General features: G+C 38.8%; 1 protein-coding gene across 1 annotated transcript in view; it reads right to left on the bottom strand.

The window, feature by feature from the left end:
• Positions 1-2,109: 2,109 nt before the first annotated feature.
• The window catches only part of LOC129271363 (uncharacterized), a 28,805-nt gene continuing 9,996 nt past the window's right edge, over positions 2,110-20,918 (bottom strand). Inside the window, exons 13-28 of the mRNA XM_064106573.1 lie at positions 20,417-20,821; positions 19,979-20,139; positions 19,246-19,597; positions 18,760-18,997; positions 18,293-18,512; positions 17,772-18,016; positions 17,257-17,554; positions 12,036-16,906; positions 8,735-11,671; positions 7,702-8,395; positions 7,042-7,466; positions 5,918-6,785; positions 4,762-5,505; positions 4,111-4,517; positions 3,571-3,835; positions 2,110-3,011 (exon numbers count right to left, since the gene is read on the bottom strand). Coding sequence (XP_063962643.1) covers positions 2,818-3,011; positions 3,571-3,835; positions 4,111-4,517; positions 4,762-5,505; positions 5,918-6,785; positions 7,042-7,466; positions 7,702-8,395; positions 8,735-11,671; positions 12,036-16,906; positions 17,257-17,554; positions 17,772-18,016; positions 18,293-18,512; positions 18,760-18,997; positions 19,246-19,597; positions 19,979-20,139; positions 20,417-20,821 — 13,324 coding nt within the window. The 3' untranslated portion in view covers positions 2,110-2,817. The remainder of the gene's footprint in view (positions 3,012-3,570; positions 3,836-4,110; positions 4,518-4,761; positions 5,506-5,917; positions 6,786-7,041; positions 7,467-7,701; positions 8,396-8,734; positions 11,672-12,035; positions 16,907-17,256; positions 17,555-17,771; positions 18,017-18,292; positions 18,513-18,759; positions 18,998-19,245; positions 19,598-19,978; positions 20,140-20,416; positions 20,822-20,918) is intronic.

Genomic DNA, 20,918 nt, shown 5'->3' with positions numbered 1-20,918 from the left:
CTGTAATGTTCTCAATGGACCCGCATGACTTGGTCAGTTTATGAAGAGAAGTAAGGCTTAAGAAAAATGGGGGTACAAAAGGTTGATCATTTTTTATGGAATTGCCCTCCAGTTTTTGTTTTCTGATTATTTTTTAATGAAATCGCAACTCCTAAATATAATTCCAGATCCGTCTTTGTTCCTCCTTCATACTCTCACTTTTTATTCTCGTCTCTCTTATCCTCACTACAGATCGATGCTTTTCTCTCTGTACTCTCATCTCATCCCCCATCCATCTCCTTTGCCTTTCCTATATTGTCTATGATCTTATATTTCACCTTTAAATTTCTTTTCATTCATTTTCCACTCACAGTTTCACAACTCACAGTTCCTTCACACTCCTTCCCTCTATTTCCTAATATTTCCCCCCTCTAATTCGCCCAATGTACATTTTCGTTCTTTTTAGATGTACATATTCTATTTTCTCTTAGTAGTTTTATGTATTAAAAAAAACGTTTCTTTACATACCCTCCTTTTCATTCGTCTCTATATACATTCTGTATGCAATCTATTCACATTTTGATAGATGCCTTTTTTTCAAAGGGGCACTTAGTAGAATCATGGATTTATTGAATAGAGACCTCCATGGTAGAATATAAGATAATATATTCTTTTTAAAATAGATAGAATTTCTCCGTTTAGATGAAAATATACTCTTTTTATACAAGAAACATTTCATTTTAAAGAGAAATTCTGTATCCCTCTAGTTAGGTATCTATCTGAATTTAAGTAGAGTGTCTTGAAAGTACTTTCACATCTCTTTTTGTTTCCAGTGCACACTATAAATTTTACGGATTTTGAATGAATCCAGATCGGATGAACTCTTGATTAGGATGAAATCTGTAAAGATTTGAATTTAAACCGATAAGATTTTGATTGAAATCATTCGAGATTGTAAATAAAATCTTCAGGATTCAAACTAAATCCAAGCATTGACTGGTCAGTACTACCAGCCGATCTGGATTCGTTCTAAATCCATGTAATTTAGAGTGGGCTTGTTCTGTTGATCCATCTCACCAACTCTCCCTTTTATTGTGCTGAATAATCTTTCGAGTTTCTTTTCTCTCTCTCTCTTCTCTGCTATTCCTCCTTCAAAATTTATGACATTCCAGGTGGGTATTTTATAAAGTTGTTCGTATAAAGTTACGAATGGCTTTTACGTACGTCTGGTGACCCTTTCTTGTGCTAAATGATATATCATCACGTAGCTGACCTAGCCCCTAAAAACATCTTCTTGTCGTACGTAAATTCGTGCGTAACTTTACGATCAGCCTAAGCTAGGGTTACACCGGAACAGAATCAGCTGCGAATTCATCCGGATACACGTATTCGGGTGGTTTCGGGAGTAGGCTATTCTGTTCTCCCTCCGCGAATGCGAGAAAATTCGAGAACTTCGAATCCACCGAAACCATCCGAATCAGGCCGTATTCAGGCAGAATCGGTCCGAATTTATTCGGGAGGATTCGGTTTTGGTGTAACCCTAGCTTTACCTTATACCTGCTCTCCTTTCTATACTCACGAATCCTAGAATATTTTCGGTATTATATTTTTTCGTTAATTATGATGCTTATAAAACCATTATTCCATACGATGTACTACCCTGTAGAATGCATTAAAAGTTTGTGATTAAACTAATAATGTATTCCATAATGTATGTATATATAATTTTCTAGTTCCAATTTATACAATAAATTTATTAAAACCATATCACTCACTCTCATTTTTGCACAAACATATTTCTGACATGATAAATGATACAGGTAAGAACACCATTAATTATTGCCAGAATCAATTATTTATATTTATAAGTCTCGATTTTGACTTACTTTCGTTTTATATTTTGATGGGATCCCCCACGACAGACTTCTTGAGTTTGGGAGGTCAAAATGGAACTCATAACCCGGGTTCCTTAGCCTATATAAAATACAATATCTTTGGTGCCAGAGAATTCACAATAAACACATCCTCGTGTGAAAACTGTTATGACAACTCTGCTTCACAACCAAAGAAATATACTACGATTCTTTAAAGAATTACTGGAGATATCGAATAAATGCAAAGGAAAATAAGTTTTCTTTGTTCGGTTTTTATTAAACCTCACTTCAAATACATAAATACACAGGTTATAACAAAAGGGAACACTTAAACACATTATTCGTCACATATCCCCATTTAGAAGGACCGAAAATTCACCGAGTATTTACGGCTTAGATTAGGCAAAATCTCAATTTGAATAACTTTAATAAGATCTGAATTCGAAAGTTGTATTCAAAGTGAAAACATTCTTGTTTCGTGAATAAGGCTTGACTATTTGTAACACTTCTGCGAGTATTCAAATCATAATTGTCATGTTTCAGGAAGAGTTGTTCGGAGATCTGGATATTAATAAAATACATGCTGAAGAATACAAAGCAATTATTTTTTCCTAATTTCATTTTGAAATTCATTTCAAACTACTAGTTGTTAAACAAGTCGTCGTCAGGGAAAATGCATAGTCCAACAGGAGAAAATAGCTCGGATATTTTGAACGCCTCATCGTTAAGGACAATACACACATATATAAAATATGATTTGTTCAAAGAGATAAACATATAAGATTGGTCATTTACATCATAACGATGTCTTAGGCGAAGTTATCAAGCCTTGGCAACATCGCCTATTGCATTTAAAAACATTTCTGGCAAAAAGTTTGGAGTAAATATGCAGCCCTCATATTGTTGTAATGTCCATCCTATCCAAGACTATTAATTTAAAAAGTTTCGGGAGAGGTATGTTAGCTTAATACACGTCATCGACAAATCGGGTGATCTGGCATTCCTGTCGTGTCTCTCCATACCAGCCGGTCTGACAGCGGCAGAGGAAGTCAACCTGGCCGGTAGCCTGGGGTTGGATTTGTTTCCAGAGGAGTCTAGGTAGCATGGTGTTCAGGTCGCGATGTCCATCCTGGATCCATCGGAGACCAAGTACAGAACCTGGAGCGGAAATTTATATAGAAGTAGAAATGTACGGTCTGACCGTCACCTTAACAGAAATAAATCATTTATCTCTTTCTCTCAAGAAAGGGATCTATTTACGACAGTATATGCCTTGTTATGAATATAGATGGTGTGAAATTTCCATATGTAAGGTGCACAGCACACCCTCGCTTATTTCCCCCAATAGTTTAGTTTTGTTTTACAATGAAGAGATATTATATGGTTCTAACGCCCATATAAAGAGCGCTCTTAATGATTTCAATATTTATTTTATCATTATTTCTCTAATATTGGGAATTGCTGAATGCCGACACCGTTGTATTACTTTAAAATAGACATGTCTTCTGTGTTTAAGACTCATCGTAGTGATACACAGAAATAGTAGATAACAAAGACATTCTTAACTGGTACAGATTAGATGAATCTTTCTGCATACTATCGGAAAGTGGAACCAACATTTCAATTTAATGTTAATGTCAACAATGTGGTCCACCCATCCATCCTTTGATCATCGACTATTCACCAAACTGTATATCATCCATCAAATGATACTTACCGCGAGTGGCCTTTGCAAGTTTGGCATACTGTCCGGATGGGATGGCAAGACGACCTGTACCCTCTTCAGCACTGTTCTTCTTGTTGATGATCTGTGTGCCAAGGTAGTTGACACCCAAGATTGGAGAATCTGTACTCTTCTTGTTCAGGGTGGGGTAAGATGAGAAGACATTGAAGGTGATTCCTTGACGCTCCAGGCGCTTCTGAATAGCTGTTCTGCTGTTGTTGATGTTAAAGAGGTAGTCAACATAGTTGGTACTCTCCTCCTGTTAAAAAATAATCAAAATCAGACATTACCCAACCATGAAGAGGACAATGATATAACTTATGTCAAAATGTATACATACTTAATTTATATTTTAATGAATGAATTCTTTTCATTTAATCTCGTCAAGTTGTTTTCATCTTTCAATTCTAATGGGATAATACACAAATTATTCTGCAATTTAGGGTATCTCTGCATTGTGGTAAAATGTGAAACATACTGATCCGTCTCTGATTAGAAAATTGACCATCTATTCTACATCAAAATCTTACATACCATAATATCTTCATCAGCAATCAAGATGATGATCTTGGCAGCCTCCTTGCGGAATGGATAGCTGGCAGCAAGCTGGATAGCACCCATAGCATCACCAGGCATTGCTCCTTCAAAGACTAAACTGTCAACACCACTGGAAGCACAGTCAGGGCTGCTGTCCATCAAATGACCACAGAGTGTATGGACATGTGGACGTCCATGGATGTCAGCTCCACCATATGCGGAAATTCCGTACTTTATGTCATCCACGTTCAGCTTCCTGCTCAATCTGCTAATGATGGTCTTCATACTGGACTTGATCACATTGCCTTCCTCCATTGCAGCAGTTTCAGAAACCACAAAGATAATGTCTGCAGTGCTTGTAGATCGTCCGTTCTCTTGGCTGATTTCCCCTGGGGTGCAGTCCACTGTACATAATATATTAAGAAGAAATAATAACATTTAGAAAAAAGGGTTTTCTTCTACAGTTTCTGCTCGTCTATACGTAAATAATGTGATACAATTCATTACTAATTCATCTTAGATAGAATGATCTGTTGCATCCCATGCATGACAATGGAGATATTATGAAGAAATGTATATTTCGTAATGTTAATGCTTTACAAATCTAGTGGATATATCAAATTATCTTCCAAAATATCAAAAACTTACAGCAGTTCTGTTCATAGGTGACATCGCGAAGCAGGTGCATTCCCAAGGTGGCAACAGGATTGCTGGCTTCACATACGGTATGGCACTTCGATGTCTCTTCAACACAGAAATTGTAGAACTCAACTTGGTTGATGTCCCTGAAGGTAGCATTTAATGGTGATTCTTCAGCAAGGAACCTGTTGCGGCACTCATCGGCATTTGATCGGCAAGCTCCGAATCGAGATGGAACAACATTTCGTGATGTATATGGTGAGACATCATATGCTGAAATGAACTCTGCCACATCGGTTGTTATACCACCTTCTGGCAGGATGAAGTCGTTGTGGTGCTCTGTATCAAGGTTGCCAAATAGTCCTCGAGATTTACCATGGTACCAACCACTCAAATGGAAGATACATAAGAAGTGATCAACGTGGCAGGAGAGAGCGATTCCCTTGGTTGATGTGACATTTACCCATGGACCCTTTGCCATTATGGTCACCTCCTTGCTGATTGGTGTCTGGTAGGGCAGTTCCTGTAGGTTTGGTAATCCATTGACATGGACAACATTCTCATCATCAATTGCGACACTTGTGTTGCGGATAACGAGGGTGACACGCTTCTTCTGTACCAAAAGAGTGAAGTTTCGGTCTACGTAGTCATGAGCAAGTACGTATGTTTGTACCTCATCAGCATATGCAGGCACGCTGTATACTTTGCCATCAAATGTCATGACATGGTTCTCTCCAAAGATCATAGCAGTGTCTAAAACATGAAAAGAAAAAAAATCAATTGTGAGCTATCAAGTTTTCATACGGAGAGATTGTTTTCTCACCATTCAAAATACGACTTCGTCATATACCGTTTTAATTTCTTGTTTTCTTAAAACTGATTTCACAAGTTCTCTTCAAATTTTACGGTCCTTCCAATTATCTAAAATTAATTTTTGAATATCTAATTAATTCCTGGGATCATTTCAGAAAGAAATTTGTCATTATTTTCACCGACAGATGCTATAAACTACTGCAAATCACTGTATGTGATTGGATCATAACAAATTGATTGGTGCAATCTCAAAAAAAAAATCTTGATGAAGTACCCTATTCGAAATTCAATAGATTATGTTTTTGCATACACTTTATAGTACTAGAGCCTTCCCTTATAAGTGAATACTTACATTTCCAGGGGCTGTAGATCTTAATGTGTTCAAGAGGAAGAAGCTCAACAGGGATGCGGAGATCTTGAAGAAGCGTAAGGATCTTGTTGATGTATCCAGACAGTTTGGTCTGGAGATCAACCCTGATAGCCTCAATATCAGCCTTGATCTTTTTGTAGGTCTCTGGCCAGTCTTGTTTGATGTCCTCGATCTTCTGAAGCAGTTCATTCCACTTCTCCAGAGCTTTTGTCTTCAGAGACTCCACCTTGGTCATTGCCTTCTGTCGGAAGATAGAAGCATTGTTCTTGAGCTCCTCAAAGATTTCCTTTGCAATCTCATACTGAGCGATAACTTCCATTTTGATTTCAGGATACTTCTCCTCCACGATTATCCTCTTGAGCTCGGGGTATTTCTCTTCAAGGATCACTCTCTTCCATTCAGGTAGAGTCTCCGTCTTGAACTGGAGGGCCATTTGTTTCAGATTGGTCAGCAACTCGGGGTCCTTGATGAAATTGGTCAAATTGGTGATCATCTCGTTGATTTTAGGCTTGATCTCCTCCCTCCAACTGGTCAAGATTTGGTCTTTCTTTTCCATTAGGCGAGGCTTCCATTCGGTTTCCCACTTTTGCTGGTAAATGTCTTTCTGCTCATTGAATTTTTGCTTGTATTCATTGTAGATTTCATCAAAGATGACCTGGTACTCATCGATCTTCTCCTGGATAATGGCTCTGTATTGTTGGAGTTTGGTACGGAAAAGCTCAATCTTCTCATCAATCATTGGCTTCTGAAGCTGATAGTAATCGTTCACCATCCTTGAGTAATTGTAATACCGCTCTGTCATGTTCACACGAATCTCTTGTAGAGTGACGTTGAGCTGTGCCATCTTATCCTGAATTGGAAGATTTGCAAAAGAACAAAAATCTGAAGTTCAAAGGTACAATTTTTTCACCATATGGATATGTTTATTCAGGGCAGATGAAAAAAATTGATTAGATTCAGTTTCAGGTATTATTTAGATAATGTGTTTAATGTCCTACACAGCATGCTTTTTGCTATTCTCATAAATTTCATGAATTATTCCCATCGTAGTAATTTTATGATTCTTTCTATTGACAGGAGAATGAAGTTTAGAAGTGACAACATACCTTGATGTACTGGATCTGGTTGTTGCTGAGTCTTGGTAAACTCCGGAAGCTTGTCCAGTTGAAGGGATGAGAGATGTTCATGGCAAAGCTGTGGTCATCAAGACGACCAATGGAGTTGAGAGTATCCCTGATGAGAGTGCGGGTACGGTTGATTGCCTGCCTGGTAAGAATACTAGCATTCCTAATTGCCTGGCCAGTAATGATGCGAGTCTGGTTGAGCGCATACTGAGTCATGACGATGGTCTCGTTAAGAGCATAGCGGGTCATATCTTTACTTCGGTTGAAGGCCAATTCAGTCAGGAGACGGGTCTGGTTGAAGGCAATCATGGTCAGATTGATTGTCCTCTCAACAGGCTTGATGGCAGCAATGTAAGCACTGGCCTTTGATGGGAATTGATCCACTTCATAGTAGCGAATGGCCCATCCTGTAAGAAAAAGATAAAGTTAACGAATATTTTAACGAAATTCTAAAAATAAAAACGGTTCAGATACATCTGTAAACATAATACAATTATTTTTAAACAAATGAATGGATTGGATTTACATAAGGGGACCCGTCAAGGAAAACTGTCAAATTAAATGTGGTGAGAAAGATTATATTGCTTGTAAATATGTTAGAATAGTTGAGATCCTTGTAAACAATTAATTTAGATTTCTAACCTGCCATTGTGTTGTTCACATATGTCACATATTCCATGGTGAAATCCTTGGCAGGACCCTGGATATAAGTCACGATGGTGTTGGTCATGTTACGGGCATAGTTGATTGTCTGTACTGTCATGTTCCTGGCTTGGTAGATGGAATTCTTGGTCAGATCCTTGGCAAGAAGTGCATATTCTTTGGAGAGATTGAGGAGACGGGTCTCATCCCTGACATAGATGACTAGATTGATGCTCTTGTTGCGGATCATGTAGATGGTTTCATTGGCAACTTTCAGACTCCTGATGATCTGATCTTTGGTGTTGTTTAGGTACATCTTCATTTTGGCAATGCTCTCTTCTGATGTAAGATTCTGCCATGCTTCGATGGCTTTAGCTTGGAAAATGATGAAGGTCTCATTGGCCTTGTTCCTTAGGATGACAGATGTCCTGTTGAGGAAGCACATTGTCTCATTGATGGTAACCCTCCATGGCTGAGAACGGGTGCGGTTGATGAAGATCATGATGTCCCTGGCAGTTTGGTTCAGGATGGGAAGAACAACCTCTCTTAGTTTGGTGTTGGATACATTCAAGACATCATAGAAGGTCTTGTTTACCATCACCAAAGAAGAATTGATCCTTGTCAGTGTCATGTTTGCATAGAATCTGGTCAGATTTGAAGCTACAAGGATCTTTCCGTATGAAAAGTTTCCAGCCTAGTTGAGAAATCGGATGAAAAAAATAAAAAGAGATATATAGTAAACCGGAAAAGAATAATATCAAAGGCACACAAATTGTATCTCATATTAAAAGATTAGATCGTCTTAGTATGATGAATGTAAAGGTAACTTTATATATTTATGCAACATTTAATGTTTTTTAGAAATGAAGAGGATTGCAAGATAGCCACAAATATTTCTCACAAGGATTATTTTTTATTATTGAATATATATACAAATTCGATTGTCATTTCAGCATTTACTTGATTTTCTGTTTTTACGACTTGCTTTGAGGAAATATATTTTCTTTTTTATTATGTTCACATGATAACTCACCTCAAAGATGGTCATATCGAGATACTTCACAGGGTACTTGTTGAGCAGACTTGTTCGGTCCTTGATGCTCATCTTGGCCGTTTCAACCAGATCTTCTGTAAGTTGTTGAATGTATGCTTTCAGGTCTTGACTGAGTTCAAAGATGGTCTTTTCCATCGATCTCATTGGTAGCTCGTTGATCAGTGAGTATTCATCTTTTGTTGCAGAAATTATGGCTTCCACTGTCCTGTTGATACCCATCTTGGTAGCTTTGAGGTACTTTCCAGACTTCCTCAAGATGATTGGTCTCCACGTTTCCCATTTATCCTGAGCCTGCATTTTGAGTGCGTTAAATTGGTCTTTTCGTATATTGTACATTTCATGAGCTTTCTGCTTGTAGGTTGCGTACAACTCTTTGGTTTTGTTGTACAACTCTCTAGTATTTTCCTTCAATTCTGCAGCCATTCTTGTCATGTTGGCTTTCAATTCTTGGTAGAACCTTGTGAGGTTGACCTTTAATTCCTCAAGCTTTATCTTCATTTCAGCAATGTTCTGGATGGTTTTCTGCTTATATTCTGGATATCTTTCGATGTGGTATTCAGCTGCCTCCATCAAGTAAGCCTCAGTCTGGGCAGGAAGTTGACGAACTCGTTCCTTCAAATTGGCAGCACGGAGCCTCATCATTTCAACCTTCTGCATTATTCTCTCACGATAAGGTTGCACGTGAGGTTCAAGGAGCTCAATGGACATGTTGATAAAGTGGTCAGTCTTAGAGCGAATCTGCAGGGTAAAGTTGAAGAGACGTTGCTTGGCATCACAAATGAAGGTACGAATGGTCTCATTGACGATTGGAGCGTACTTCTCATAGAACAGGGTTGCATTTCCCTTAGCCATGTTGAAATACATGATTGATGTATCCTTTACGATCTTGCCCTTCTCAAGTGCTTTCACTTTGTATTTCTGCATTTCTGTCATCACAATAGGAGTATATTTCTTTCTTAGAGCCTTCATTTTGTCCAGAGCTATACGAGAATACACTTTGGTTTGGTTGACTGCCATCTTGCTGTAGACCTCAATGTTGTCGGCTACTTTCTTGCTATAAACCTTAGTGAGGTTTGCTGCCATCTTGCTGTAGAGGACTGTTAGGTTCCGTGTTATATCGACAGAAGGTTGAACGATCTGATAGATGGTTCTGTTGAAGTAGCAGAGAGGAAGCATGTTCACTGGATGGGTTTCATTCTTGGAGATAGCGATGATCTTGGTAACGACCTCATCAATCTGCTCTTTCCTCTTCATGTATTCGTTGCCCATACGGACAATGATTTCATCTACCTGTTGTTTCCTGTTCCTGTATTCATCAATGACCCTTTCAATTATTTGATCAACGTCAATGTTGTACCTTTCTCTGATGTAATCAGCTGCAATGGTTTTTATTTCCATCAGACGTTCTTTGAGCTCCTCAAGAGATCTTGGGCGTGCCTCCCACTGTTCCTTAAGGAATGCTTTGATAAGGTCAGCCTTTGCCTTGACAAAGAGAGTTGCTGCTCTGGTCATGTTAACTACCTTTTCCTTTGTGATATTGAAAACGAGCTTCATGTCTTCCTTGATGACATCAACGTAGACGTACTCATTGAGGATGGAATTCCATTCTTTCAGCATTTCAATAGCCTGTTTGATGGTTTCATTCAGGTAGGTCTTATTGACATAGCGGAAAGTAGTTTGATTCAGCAGTTCAAGTTGGGTGATCATATTTTCTTTCGCTTCCATGGCCAGGTCCTTTGTTTCCATTACACTTGTCTTGTTGATGATATCAATGACATTGCGTGGTCTGATGCGGATAACCTTGCGCATTAGTTCCTGGACTTGGGCATCATCTTTGTAATTAATGAAGATAGAGCTTGAAATGGAATCAATGGTGGTGCTGTTAAGGTAGTAGGCGATGAATTTCTTGGCCTTCATCAGTTGTGCATTGAGTTGTGCCTTGATTTCTGCCTTGACCATTTCCTTGTCGAGTGAGGCAATGCTCATCTTCATCTCACTGAGCCTTTCTCCGATCCTCATTTTGAGTTCAGCCATTTTTTCCTTGATCTCGCCCAACTGTACCTTCAATTCCATAATTTTCTCTTGGAATTTGGGAATATTGAATCTAGTTTGGATGTAGTTGTTAAGCTTCTCCATTCTTGCTTCATACTGGATAAGCACCTTGAAGTCATCAATAGCAGCTTTAGCCTTCTTGGTAATGTTAGCTCTCATTTCAATCAAGTAATTCTTAGCCCGGGTCTTGATGATTTCTCGATTCTCCAACACCCACATGATTTGTTCACGACGCTCTTCATACTTGATGAGTATCTTGATGTTATCAATGGTTTCTCTAGGATGAGTAATGTTGTATCGGAGCTTGGCATATAGCTCCCGAATGGTAGCGTTGATCCTTGTTACAGTTTCATTCAACTTTGTTAGGTTGACATACTGGCTGATAAATTCCCTGGGATTGCTACGGGCGTAGGTGATGGTCTCTTTGAGTTTCTGCATCTGGGTGCAGAATGTCTGGTTCAGAGCCCTGAGCTGGGTGTAGAAGGTCTCGTTTATTTTCTTCAATTGGATGAAGAGAGTTTCATTCAGTTTGAGAGCTTGGGTGAAGGCAGTTTGGTTGAGCTGTGAAAATGTGGAAGTGAGAGTCTCATTAGCCAACATCATGGTATAGCGCATGAAACACTTGGTGCAGTTGGTCATTCTTCTGGTGTGTGTGAGGGTGCGATTAGCAACTTCCATGACCCTGTTGATGGTGCTCTTGGCAATGGTGATGGTACGATTGTAGTGGCTGTTGATTGCTCCTACAGTGATGTCCACAATCTCTGCAACTGTCTCTGGGTTCCAGCTGAAGTTGCTGTAGATCACATTACTCTCATTTAATCTCAATAGCCATGTGATATCATTGACTGTCTTGAAATTGTCCTTCTGTAAAGACAAAAATGGAATCGGATTGTAAGTATGTGGGTAGTGTATATATGTACATCAATTCATTCTTAATGTACCCAATAATGTTGAATCACAATAAATCTATCATTAATAGTGATTTGCAAAGGAGACTGACGACAACGCGGCTTTGTACCTAGAATTAGTGTTAATTGATCTTCGTAATTAATTTTTTGCATTGATTAAGAACATCACGAAATCTCAAGTGTCTTCTTTGAATATAAATAAGAAAATCAAATCAATAAAATCTTAGATATAATCTTTTCCGCCCTCCTTCATATTATGATATTGAGCATGGTGTTTCGTAAACCCTAAAATTATGAAATATAAAATAAGTAAAACTCACCAATAATTCATGGTCAATGTAGAAAGTCAAGCTGTCTCCAAACGTGTTGAGATTTGCTCCAGCAGAAATCAGACCGATGGATGGAAGCTTGATGGTAGCCACAAGATTCTCATAATTGAGGCGCTGGTTGAAGACGACTGTTCCCTTAGGGTTAGCCCAGGTAATATTGAAGAGCTGAGACATGTCTTTCAATGTTGTCAGATCTAGACCATTTTTGACAGTGACATCATTAATAGGATCAACCCAAAGGAATACAAGGCGATGGCCAATGTAAGAATATGTGATTCCCTTGAAATCTTTGAATACAACCGAGTTTTGGAGTGTGGTGTTGATAAATCGTGATTCAACATTTGCATATGAATCTATAACAGCCTTTTCAAAAGACATAATTCCAGCCATGTTTGTAACATTGAACTTGGTAATTCCTGCAGCTCTGATAAATGGACTTGTAATATTTCCAACAGCCATAGCAGATACTTCTCCATAGTGCGTGATGTTAGCAAAGTTGATGAAATTTAGCTGACCACTGAAGTGGGCATCATTTACCGGAGTAAGAAGTGTGAACATCACTTTAGATTTGGCAGCATCAAAGTTGAGGATGTTGCGAGAATTATTCATCTGATATTCAAACACTGCATTGCTCTCGATCCATCTGCTGAAGACATTGCTGTACAATCGGCTTGTTGCACTATCAAAAACGAGGAGTGACTGAGAGTTGTTCATCTGAGACTCAAACAGAGTGGTGCTGTTTACCCACTTGCTCTGAATATTGCCGTAAATACGGCTTCGCACTTGGTCGAAGTTGAAAAGGCTGCGATGATTCTTTATCGTGTAAATGGTCTCTGTCATAGCAGTCATTGGTCTGCTAATGAAGCGGGCTTCTGATGTTACATTGAAGAGATCAAAGCTGGTAAGGTTACGTACATTCTTTACTTCAACGATGCCAAGAGCACGTCCTGTTGCAAATCTAGAAGTCAATGATCCAGTAGATTGAGCAACAAGTCTCTCAAACTTGCAGAAGCATGTAGAGTCACTTACTGAGAAGTCTGCCACTACAGATGAGTTAAAGAGCTTGTTGTTCACAACAGATTCAGCTGAAGCTGCAACACGGGTAAAAGTGAAGAGTGATTCAAATCCCTCTAGAGCGAAGTCAGCAAGTGTAGAGGAATTGACTAGCTTGCTATTGAAATCGGTGATAAGGCTACCGTTAACACGATCAAAGGCCATTACTCCCCTGAAGTTGTTCATCTCCATGCCAGTTTTGCTTTCGATGGTTGCTAGTCTAGATTTGAAGGAAACAAGAGCTGAACTGTTGACACGTTCAAAAGTAAAGATGCTCTGGAAGTTGCTGAAGTCGATTCCTGATTCTGTTGTTAGATTTGCCAAGATAGACTTGATTTCAGTGGATCCACCGATTTTGACATCAGAAAATCTGAACAACCTCTCGAAACCATGCATCTGCATGACGCCTCTTGAGGAAGAGTTCAGGAATCTACTTGCTACATCAAATACAGCAGTTGATTCTACTGATTCAAAGGTCGTGATGTTCTCAAAGTTGGTAAGGGTTGAGTCAGCATTGCCAGTCACGTTGATCTTTGATGTCAAGAAAGAAAACTCGCCCTTGATAGCTGCATTTCCAAACTTGAACAGGTTTCTTGAATCAGTAACCTGAACGGAGCTGGAGGCTTTGATTTCCCGTGTGAATGGTGTGTTCACAGTTAGAGCTGACGAAACATTAGCAAGTTGCATCTTGAAGAGTCCAGTCCCAATATTTGCAGTCAGACTAGTTTGGGCTGTAGTGTTCAAGAACCTGCTTGTAATGTCTCCTGATGCAGAACCAGTAATGCTGTCATATGTCATGAAGCCGGCCATGTTCTGGACATTGAACTGGGTACCACCTTGCATCTTAATAGGCCAAGAACTAAAGTTTCCTTGAGTAACTATGACCATTTCCTCGTAGTTCAGAGGCCCAGCTTGATTGTTGATGTGGCCATTTACGCTTGTATACAAAGATGAGATGATGCTAGAGAAGTTGGATGATGCACAACCTTCCATTCGAGAGTAGGTAAGGATACCAGCCATGTTGTTCAGTCTGAAATGTGAAAGAACATTCCATGTTGCAATTCTGGAATGGATGTCATTAACAGCAGAAACTTCATACTTTCCAAAAGTAGTGATATTCTTCCAGTTTTCCATTTCGACATCGAATTTAGAGCCGGTCTTCATGATAGGTGTGCTGATATTTACATTTGTAGAAAAGACATTGGCTGCAAATGTTAATGGACCTGCAATATCTCTAACAGACCAAGCTGCGCCAGAGTCAATCTTTCCAATGCGAGATATAAGGCCAAACATGCTCTTGGTTGTTGCATTTGATGCCTTGAAGAAACCATTTGAACCAGTGACGAAATTGGTAGTGTTAGAAGTGATAACTAAGAAGGGACTTGTGAATTCATTTTGTCCAGAAATGTCCAATCGGTCGAAGTTCAAGAATGAACGGACACCAGCAAAGGTGGAATCCACATTCATGGTCCAGTTGGTCCACTTTGTAAGAACAGCACTCTTTGACTTTCCAGTGATGGATTCAAATTTGTTAAACTTTTCAAAGCCCTGCAGAGCCAACCCTCCATTGTAGGCAGCAAATGTTGTTCTTAGCGGTGTAATAATGAATATGTTGGAGGTTGTGACGTTCATAAGATCAAAAGTAAAGAGCCTCTGGAAGTTGTTCATTTCAAGGAGTCCACCAACGCTCATGCGGGTAACAGGAGTAGTTACTGCATGGGAAATTGTGCCATTGATTCTTGTAAAGTCAAAGATACCTCTCATGCTGTCCACTTCAACTCCATGGAAACCTTCAATATTGAGGAACCTATTATTTACTCCATATTCGACCTTGGCAATGCTGCTGGCATATTGGAATGGTGCAGTCATATCAACAATTCTACCTTCATATAATCCTGATACATTCAGTTTTGACGTAGTAAGGTTTCCAATAATGACAGTTTCTGCAAGAGGATATTGGAACCAGCCTGCCATGTCTTGAACCTTGTGAATTTGATGGTAGGATGTGTTGAGGAGGATTGTGTTGAAGGAAGCAATAACCTCTGCGGATGCCAAATCAAATTGGTTGAATTTCCTGAAGTTTTCTAGAGAGATGACCTCAGTCAGACTAGAATCAAAATAGGGGCTCTTTGCGACCATGCCGAAATTATGAGCGATAGAGTCAAAGTTGACAAATGATCGCACTCCATTAAAGCTTACTTCATTTTGCATTGATGTAGAAACGCTGAAGACCTTGGAGGTAAAGTTCATCCTTGATGAAATTGAATCAAAGTTAAGAAGAGACCTGTGATTGGTGATGTCCATACCTCCAATCAGTGATGAATTCATCAGACGACTGGTGAAAGTGGATGACGAGTCAACTGCCACTTTAGAAACCTGAGTAAACGAGCGCACATTTTGAACAAGCAGTGTGGTGTTGGTGTTTCCCCTAGCCAAGCTAACCTCTACATTTCCAGATACATGTCCAGCAATATCCTCAAAGTATGAGGCATTCTGGAAATCTGTCAGGGCAATATGGTTGTCCATAGTAGCATTCAGAAGAGCTGTCTTTACAAACCAGATCTGCTTTCCTGTAATACTATCGAAGTTAAAAGGGCGACGGAAACCATTCATCAATAGGGTATTATTTGCCGTAACATTCAGAAGGCGAGACGACAGAATGTAATTGGATGAACCATCAAGAGTTGTGAAAGATACATCAGAATTCTCAAGATTTATCTGGGTCTGGTAAGTGCTGTTGACAAATCTGCTGGTAATATTATTGCTAAGATGAGTTGCAAACTGGCCAAAGACAAGAGGACCATTCATATCCCGAAGAATCATACCAGAGCTGTGGCTTCCATTGACAAATTTGTTGAGGAGATTTGCTTCAAAGTTGCTACTGACCTCATCAAACTGAGAAATACTACTGAAGCCTTTCAGTTGAGATTTACCATGAGCATTCCAACTGATCAATTTGCTGCTGATGTCATGAGAAGCCTTGACAAGGACCTTGTTGAATTTGAAGAGCTTTCGGAAGGTTTGGAAGCTTACTGAGCTGTTAAATGAAGACTTGATCATACGAGACTGAAGGTTGTATGTCAAAATTCCTGTTATCTCGTTGAAATATATTGGTGAAGACATATCATTTATGTTGAAGTTACCAATCGCATCAAAAGATCCCAACCTTGATGTCATGGATGTGTTGTGATTTGCCACCATATTCAAAACACCATGAAAGTCACCATTGGATGAAGAGCGGGTTGAGAACTTGATGAGAGGAGAGTCAACCTCAGTGTGGTACAAAGCTGCCAAATCAAAGGGTGTATCTTCTTTCAAGATGGTAACATTGACTGATGTTAGGGTGTTCATACGTAGTGCCGTCCTTACTGTTAGACCTCCCTCGGTCTTCAGTGTAACCTCACGATCCTCAATGAGCAGAGAGTGATTGAGACCAGCTGAGATGTTTAATCGCTTCTGTTCAGCTGCAAATGTCAGCTGCTGATCAAAGAGACTTTGGCTCAAAAAGATGTAATGCGACGCTGACATATTAGCAAAGATTGGACTAGAGATATTGGCACTTTGACGTAAAGTGAGGGATGATGAAGTAACATTAAAGATGAACTTGTTTAGAATCAGATCCTTTACACTCTGGAAGTCCTTGTTGAAGGTCTTATTAAGGATATCTCGCACAACCATTGGTACAACACGTGGCCTCATTTCGGTGATTGGACCCTCAATAACCAAACTGTTTGAAACGTTGGTGGATAGAAGTTGGTGGAGGTAGGACCAGTACATTGACACAGCAGAAGGTCTTACAGAAAGGTTACCTGGAGAAAAAGAACAAAAGATATAAAACATATAATTTATCATTTTGATACATTGTTTCAGAGCTTAATTCTTAATGTTTGTTCACATTTTATTTGTAGTTAGTATTTATCAATTTACTATTGCAGTTTATACAAAAGTATATTATATAGAGTCATGATTTATGTATTTCTGGATATTGATTAAACAAAATTGTAGAATATGGAAACAAATTACTAAATTTCTCGTTTAACCAACATCAGGTTTCGGAAAATGAAATACAGGTATTTAAAATCATGCAAGCTTTCAAAATTACATGATCACAATTGTGAAACTGAATTTTCTTTCAGGGCATTTGGTGATGGATACTTACTGATTTCAGTAAAATCAAGGAGATCAGAGATACTGCTGTCCTGGCTATTCTCATAAAAGAATTGCAGACCGTTTTCACGCGAGAACAGAGCAGTATAGTTCTGGTAGTAGACCATTGAGGGTGTTTCAATGTCCATTACCCAGTTTGCTGAAGGCTTCTTCCATCCAGCGGCAATGATGTTAGACACAGTAACCTGGGGCTTGCTGTAACGGGTGTCGTAGAGGGTGTAAGTATGGTCCAAAGATGATGCTCCGGAATCCATATCAATGAAAAGATGCAGAAGGTTGACATTGTTCATCTGTATCAAAATTGGATCAAAAAAGGAAATATGAAAAGATTATGAATTATGGATTTCGTATAATTAACAATAAACAGAATATGAATCGTTGTACATTTTATATATTTTATTCCGTGTAACTATCAGTGGAAAAAATTCAGACACAATTTATGCCCCTCTTCTTCGAATGATAGAAACATACGTTTTGTTGTTTTTCTTGCCTTGAACAGATATTTACCTTAAGAAGAGGAATTGGTGTTGTCAGTTCCACGGAGTAGTCCTTCTGGTTGCTGATGGTAGCATTTTCAAATCGGAGATCAAAGTCGTAGGTAAGATGAGTCTGAGGATTCCTTGGGCTAGGTACAAAGATGCTGGTCTGGATAAGATGTTCCTCAGTCAGGCTTGATTGATCAAGGATTCTGAAGTTCATACCACCATCAATGACAACAGGTTCATCAATGAGTGCAGTCTCGCCAAAAAGCTCTGCAAGAGGAAACATAAATCAATTAATACATTAATTAATTAATAAATTTCATCGATGTAACCAATTGTAGATTTATTTACCAAAGCTTACATGTACATCTTGGGTAACATTAATTAAGAAAAGTAATTGTAAATATTAAGGATGTATTATTGAGCAGATGCTTTGATATATTATTTGTCACGCGATATTCAGAAATGTCAATATTTTCACTTAAACCCGAATGCTAATGTATCATGTAAGTATTTCATGCAGTTCACATAAAAAATATAACTTACTAAGTAGAGCTGGAGAGTTAAGGAACATGGCAGCATCGGGGTTGTTCACAAGAACGTCAGTCCTGAGTCCCATCCTGAAGTTACGGTTGGTTTCTCTTTCCTCTTTGGTTACATCATACTCAGCAAAGACATGGTGAGTATTACGTGCAACCTGTCCTTCAAGACGATAGCCATTCACTTTAGTTTCATTCCTCAGAATGAAATCCAACAGAGGGAATTCCTGTAAATCAATGCCATAACAATAAAGTTATTAATTTCAGGTCAATGGAAAGTAGGAGGCAAAAGTAATCAAACTAATTTGAATTCTGATTAGGTTGCAGAAGTAATCAAACTAATATAAGCAGTGTCATATCCTGATGATAGATAAATCAGTGTTTTGGTTTGAAGAAAAGTGAAAAGATCATGATTTTTATGTAGACTGGGGAAATAAACACTATTGGCAAACAAGTTCCACAAATGCTTCTTACCCATGTGGAATTTGAGATTTGGGTGTGGACTGTAAACTCCTTCATTTCATCTGTAACAGTCTGGACAGTATCAAAGTCAAATGCCCAACCAAGTGTTGACATCTTGAGGTCACGCTCAACGACTGGTCCTCTTGTGACCCTCTTGGCAGCGATGGTGGAGGTCTGGTATTTAGCATGGTTGATCTGGTATCCGGTCCATGGGAAGAGAAGCTGCTTGTACAATGGAGTCTCATCGTCCCTGCAAAAATTAAAGAACAAAATATTACCATAAATTATAGTTTTATGTGAGGAAATAATATTAATGATATCAAACATGGTCATAACATAGCTTTATAAATACAAACATATGAGAACAAAAAAGGCGCGAAGATCTTTCCTACTTCTAAAAAAACTGTTTTCAGGTTTCGAAACAAGGAACTGTTTTAAATCTAACTTTGCAAAATTTCTCCAGAATTGAATGAAAACGCTAAAAATAAGGTGACTTACCAATAGTGTGTGTCAGTAACATGTGCGTTCCAATCACCACTCTCTGCCTGTTTGACAAACTGTCCAACAGCAGCCCAGTACAAATTGTTGATGGAAGCATTGACGACTGCTGTAAGATTCTTCTGTGATACAGATGTCTCGTTCCTAACAAGGAAGTCGACTGATGCTGTGTTCTCAGCAGCAGAAACATTGAAGACAGCCCTGTATGAGGAGGATGAATCTGTGGTCTCATTTAGGAGTCCAGCAAACATGATGAAGTTCTTGACCTCTGGAACAGTGAATGTCCACTTGGCAGTCTTGCGAAGTCGATCAACACTCATGAGTGAAGTAATGTTGCGGGTAAGTTCCTCTCCTAAAAAGACACCGATAAGAGGTACAATGGTCATTTCCATTTTCAAAAGATATGCAGACATCATATGTTCGAACTACCTAATTAAGTTAGTGACCTTATCACATAGATACATTTATTACATGATTCTATTTTATGCTCTTCTTTAGACTTTGAACAGCTTTATCGCAGTGTTGTGGTTGTATGGAAAAAAATATAAGATTTACACAATATCATCTTTGTATCTAGCAAGAAATTTGTGACGATATTCCTTTGGATAATAAAAAGGAATGTTAGTTATCTTAATTGATGATAGTTCTTAAAAAAAGAAGATCAGGCGTTTCAGGTATGTAAACTCTGCTCTCCGTTTAGTACATATCCATTGTTTAAAAAAGCCTTTTTTACCTGGTGCATAGAAGGATACACGGACAGTATCAATGATATTGCTAGCGGCCTGAGTGTTTCTGTTGTTCCTCCTTCCAATAGAGCTGAATGAGATTGGTGATGGTGCACCACCTTCCCTGATCTGCTTGTACTGGGCATCGATGGTGTATGCCATCAAAGCTCTGAAAGTTGGGAAAACAAGAAGAGTGAATTAAATAATCTGCGGAGTTTTGACATGTTAATAAAATAGAGTAACTATCAATGACAATCGGTAGCTTCATATCCTCTTATCCCAAGTAAAACATCACTCCAAGTGTTTATACATTTTGATTTATTAAACATATTAAGAGTTCTGGTTTAATTGCTGTTTGATTAATTTATTTGTGTGTTATACGTGATACTACATGTAAATAATTGTTAAATTTGTGTATTTCATGAGTATATAGAATTGATACTTACTGGTCTGTGTTGACAAGGGTAACATTGAAGCTGTTTGGTCCAGTGAAGGGGAAACGTGGTGCTTCATCAACGTAGCTTGCATTGGGATAGGCCCATGAAACACACAGGTCAACTCCAAATACCCTGCTGACATTGGTACACCTCTGATTTCGGACAGCATCCTGAAGAACACCTGGGATGTATTCAATGTCTCCATTAGCCTTCATCAGGTTGTATGTTGTTGAATAGTTGAAGAGGTTCATTGGACGGTCGGTGTTGTTGAGGTTTATCTTGAGGTGAGTGCCATCAATTGTGATGTTTCCTTCGATCTTGGAGGAATGGTAGACAGTTGCGTTGGCCATAACCCCGGTGAATACCTTGGTTGGCATACCAATACCCATGGTAGCAAGAACCTCTACAGCACCACTGCAAATATATGAATTGAGAAAGCATTGAGAAAACTGAGAACTACAGAAAAAGAAATTGTCGAAGAAAACTGGAAAGAAGATGTACATTATGAGTA

The sequence above is a fragment of the Lytechinus pictus genome, chromosome 11 (genome assembly GCF_037042905.1).
Source record: "Lytechinus pictus isolate F3 Inbred chromosome 11, Lp3.0, whole genome shotgun sequence".
NCBI lineage: Eukaryota > Metazoa > Echinodermata > Echinoidea > Temnopleuroida > Toxopneustidae > Lytechinus > Lytechinus pictus.
The sequence above is the reverse complement of the archived record's forward strand: the minus strand, read 5'-3'. Positions and strand labels throughout refer to the sequence as shown.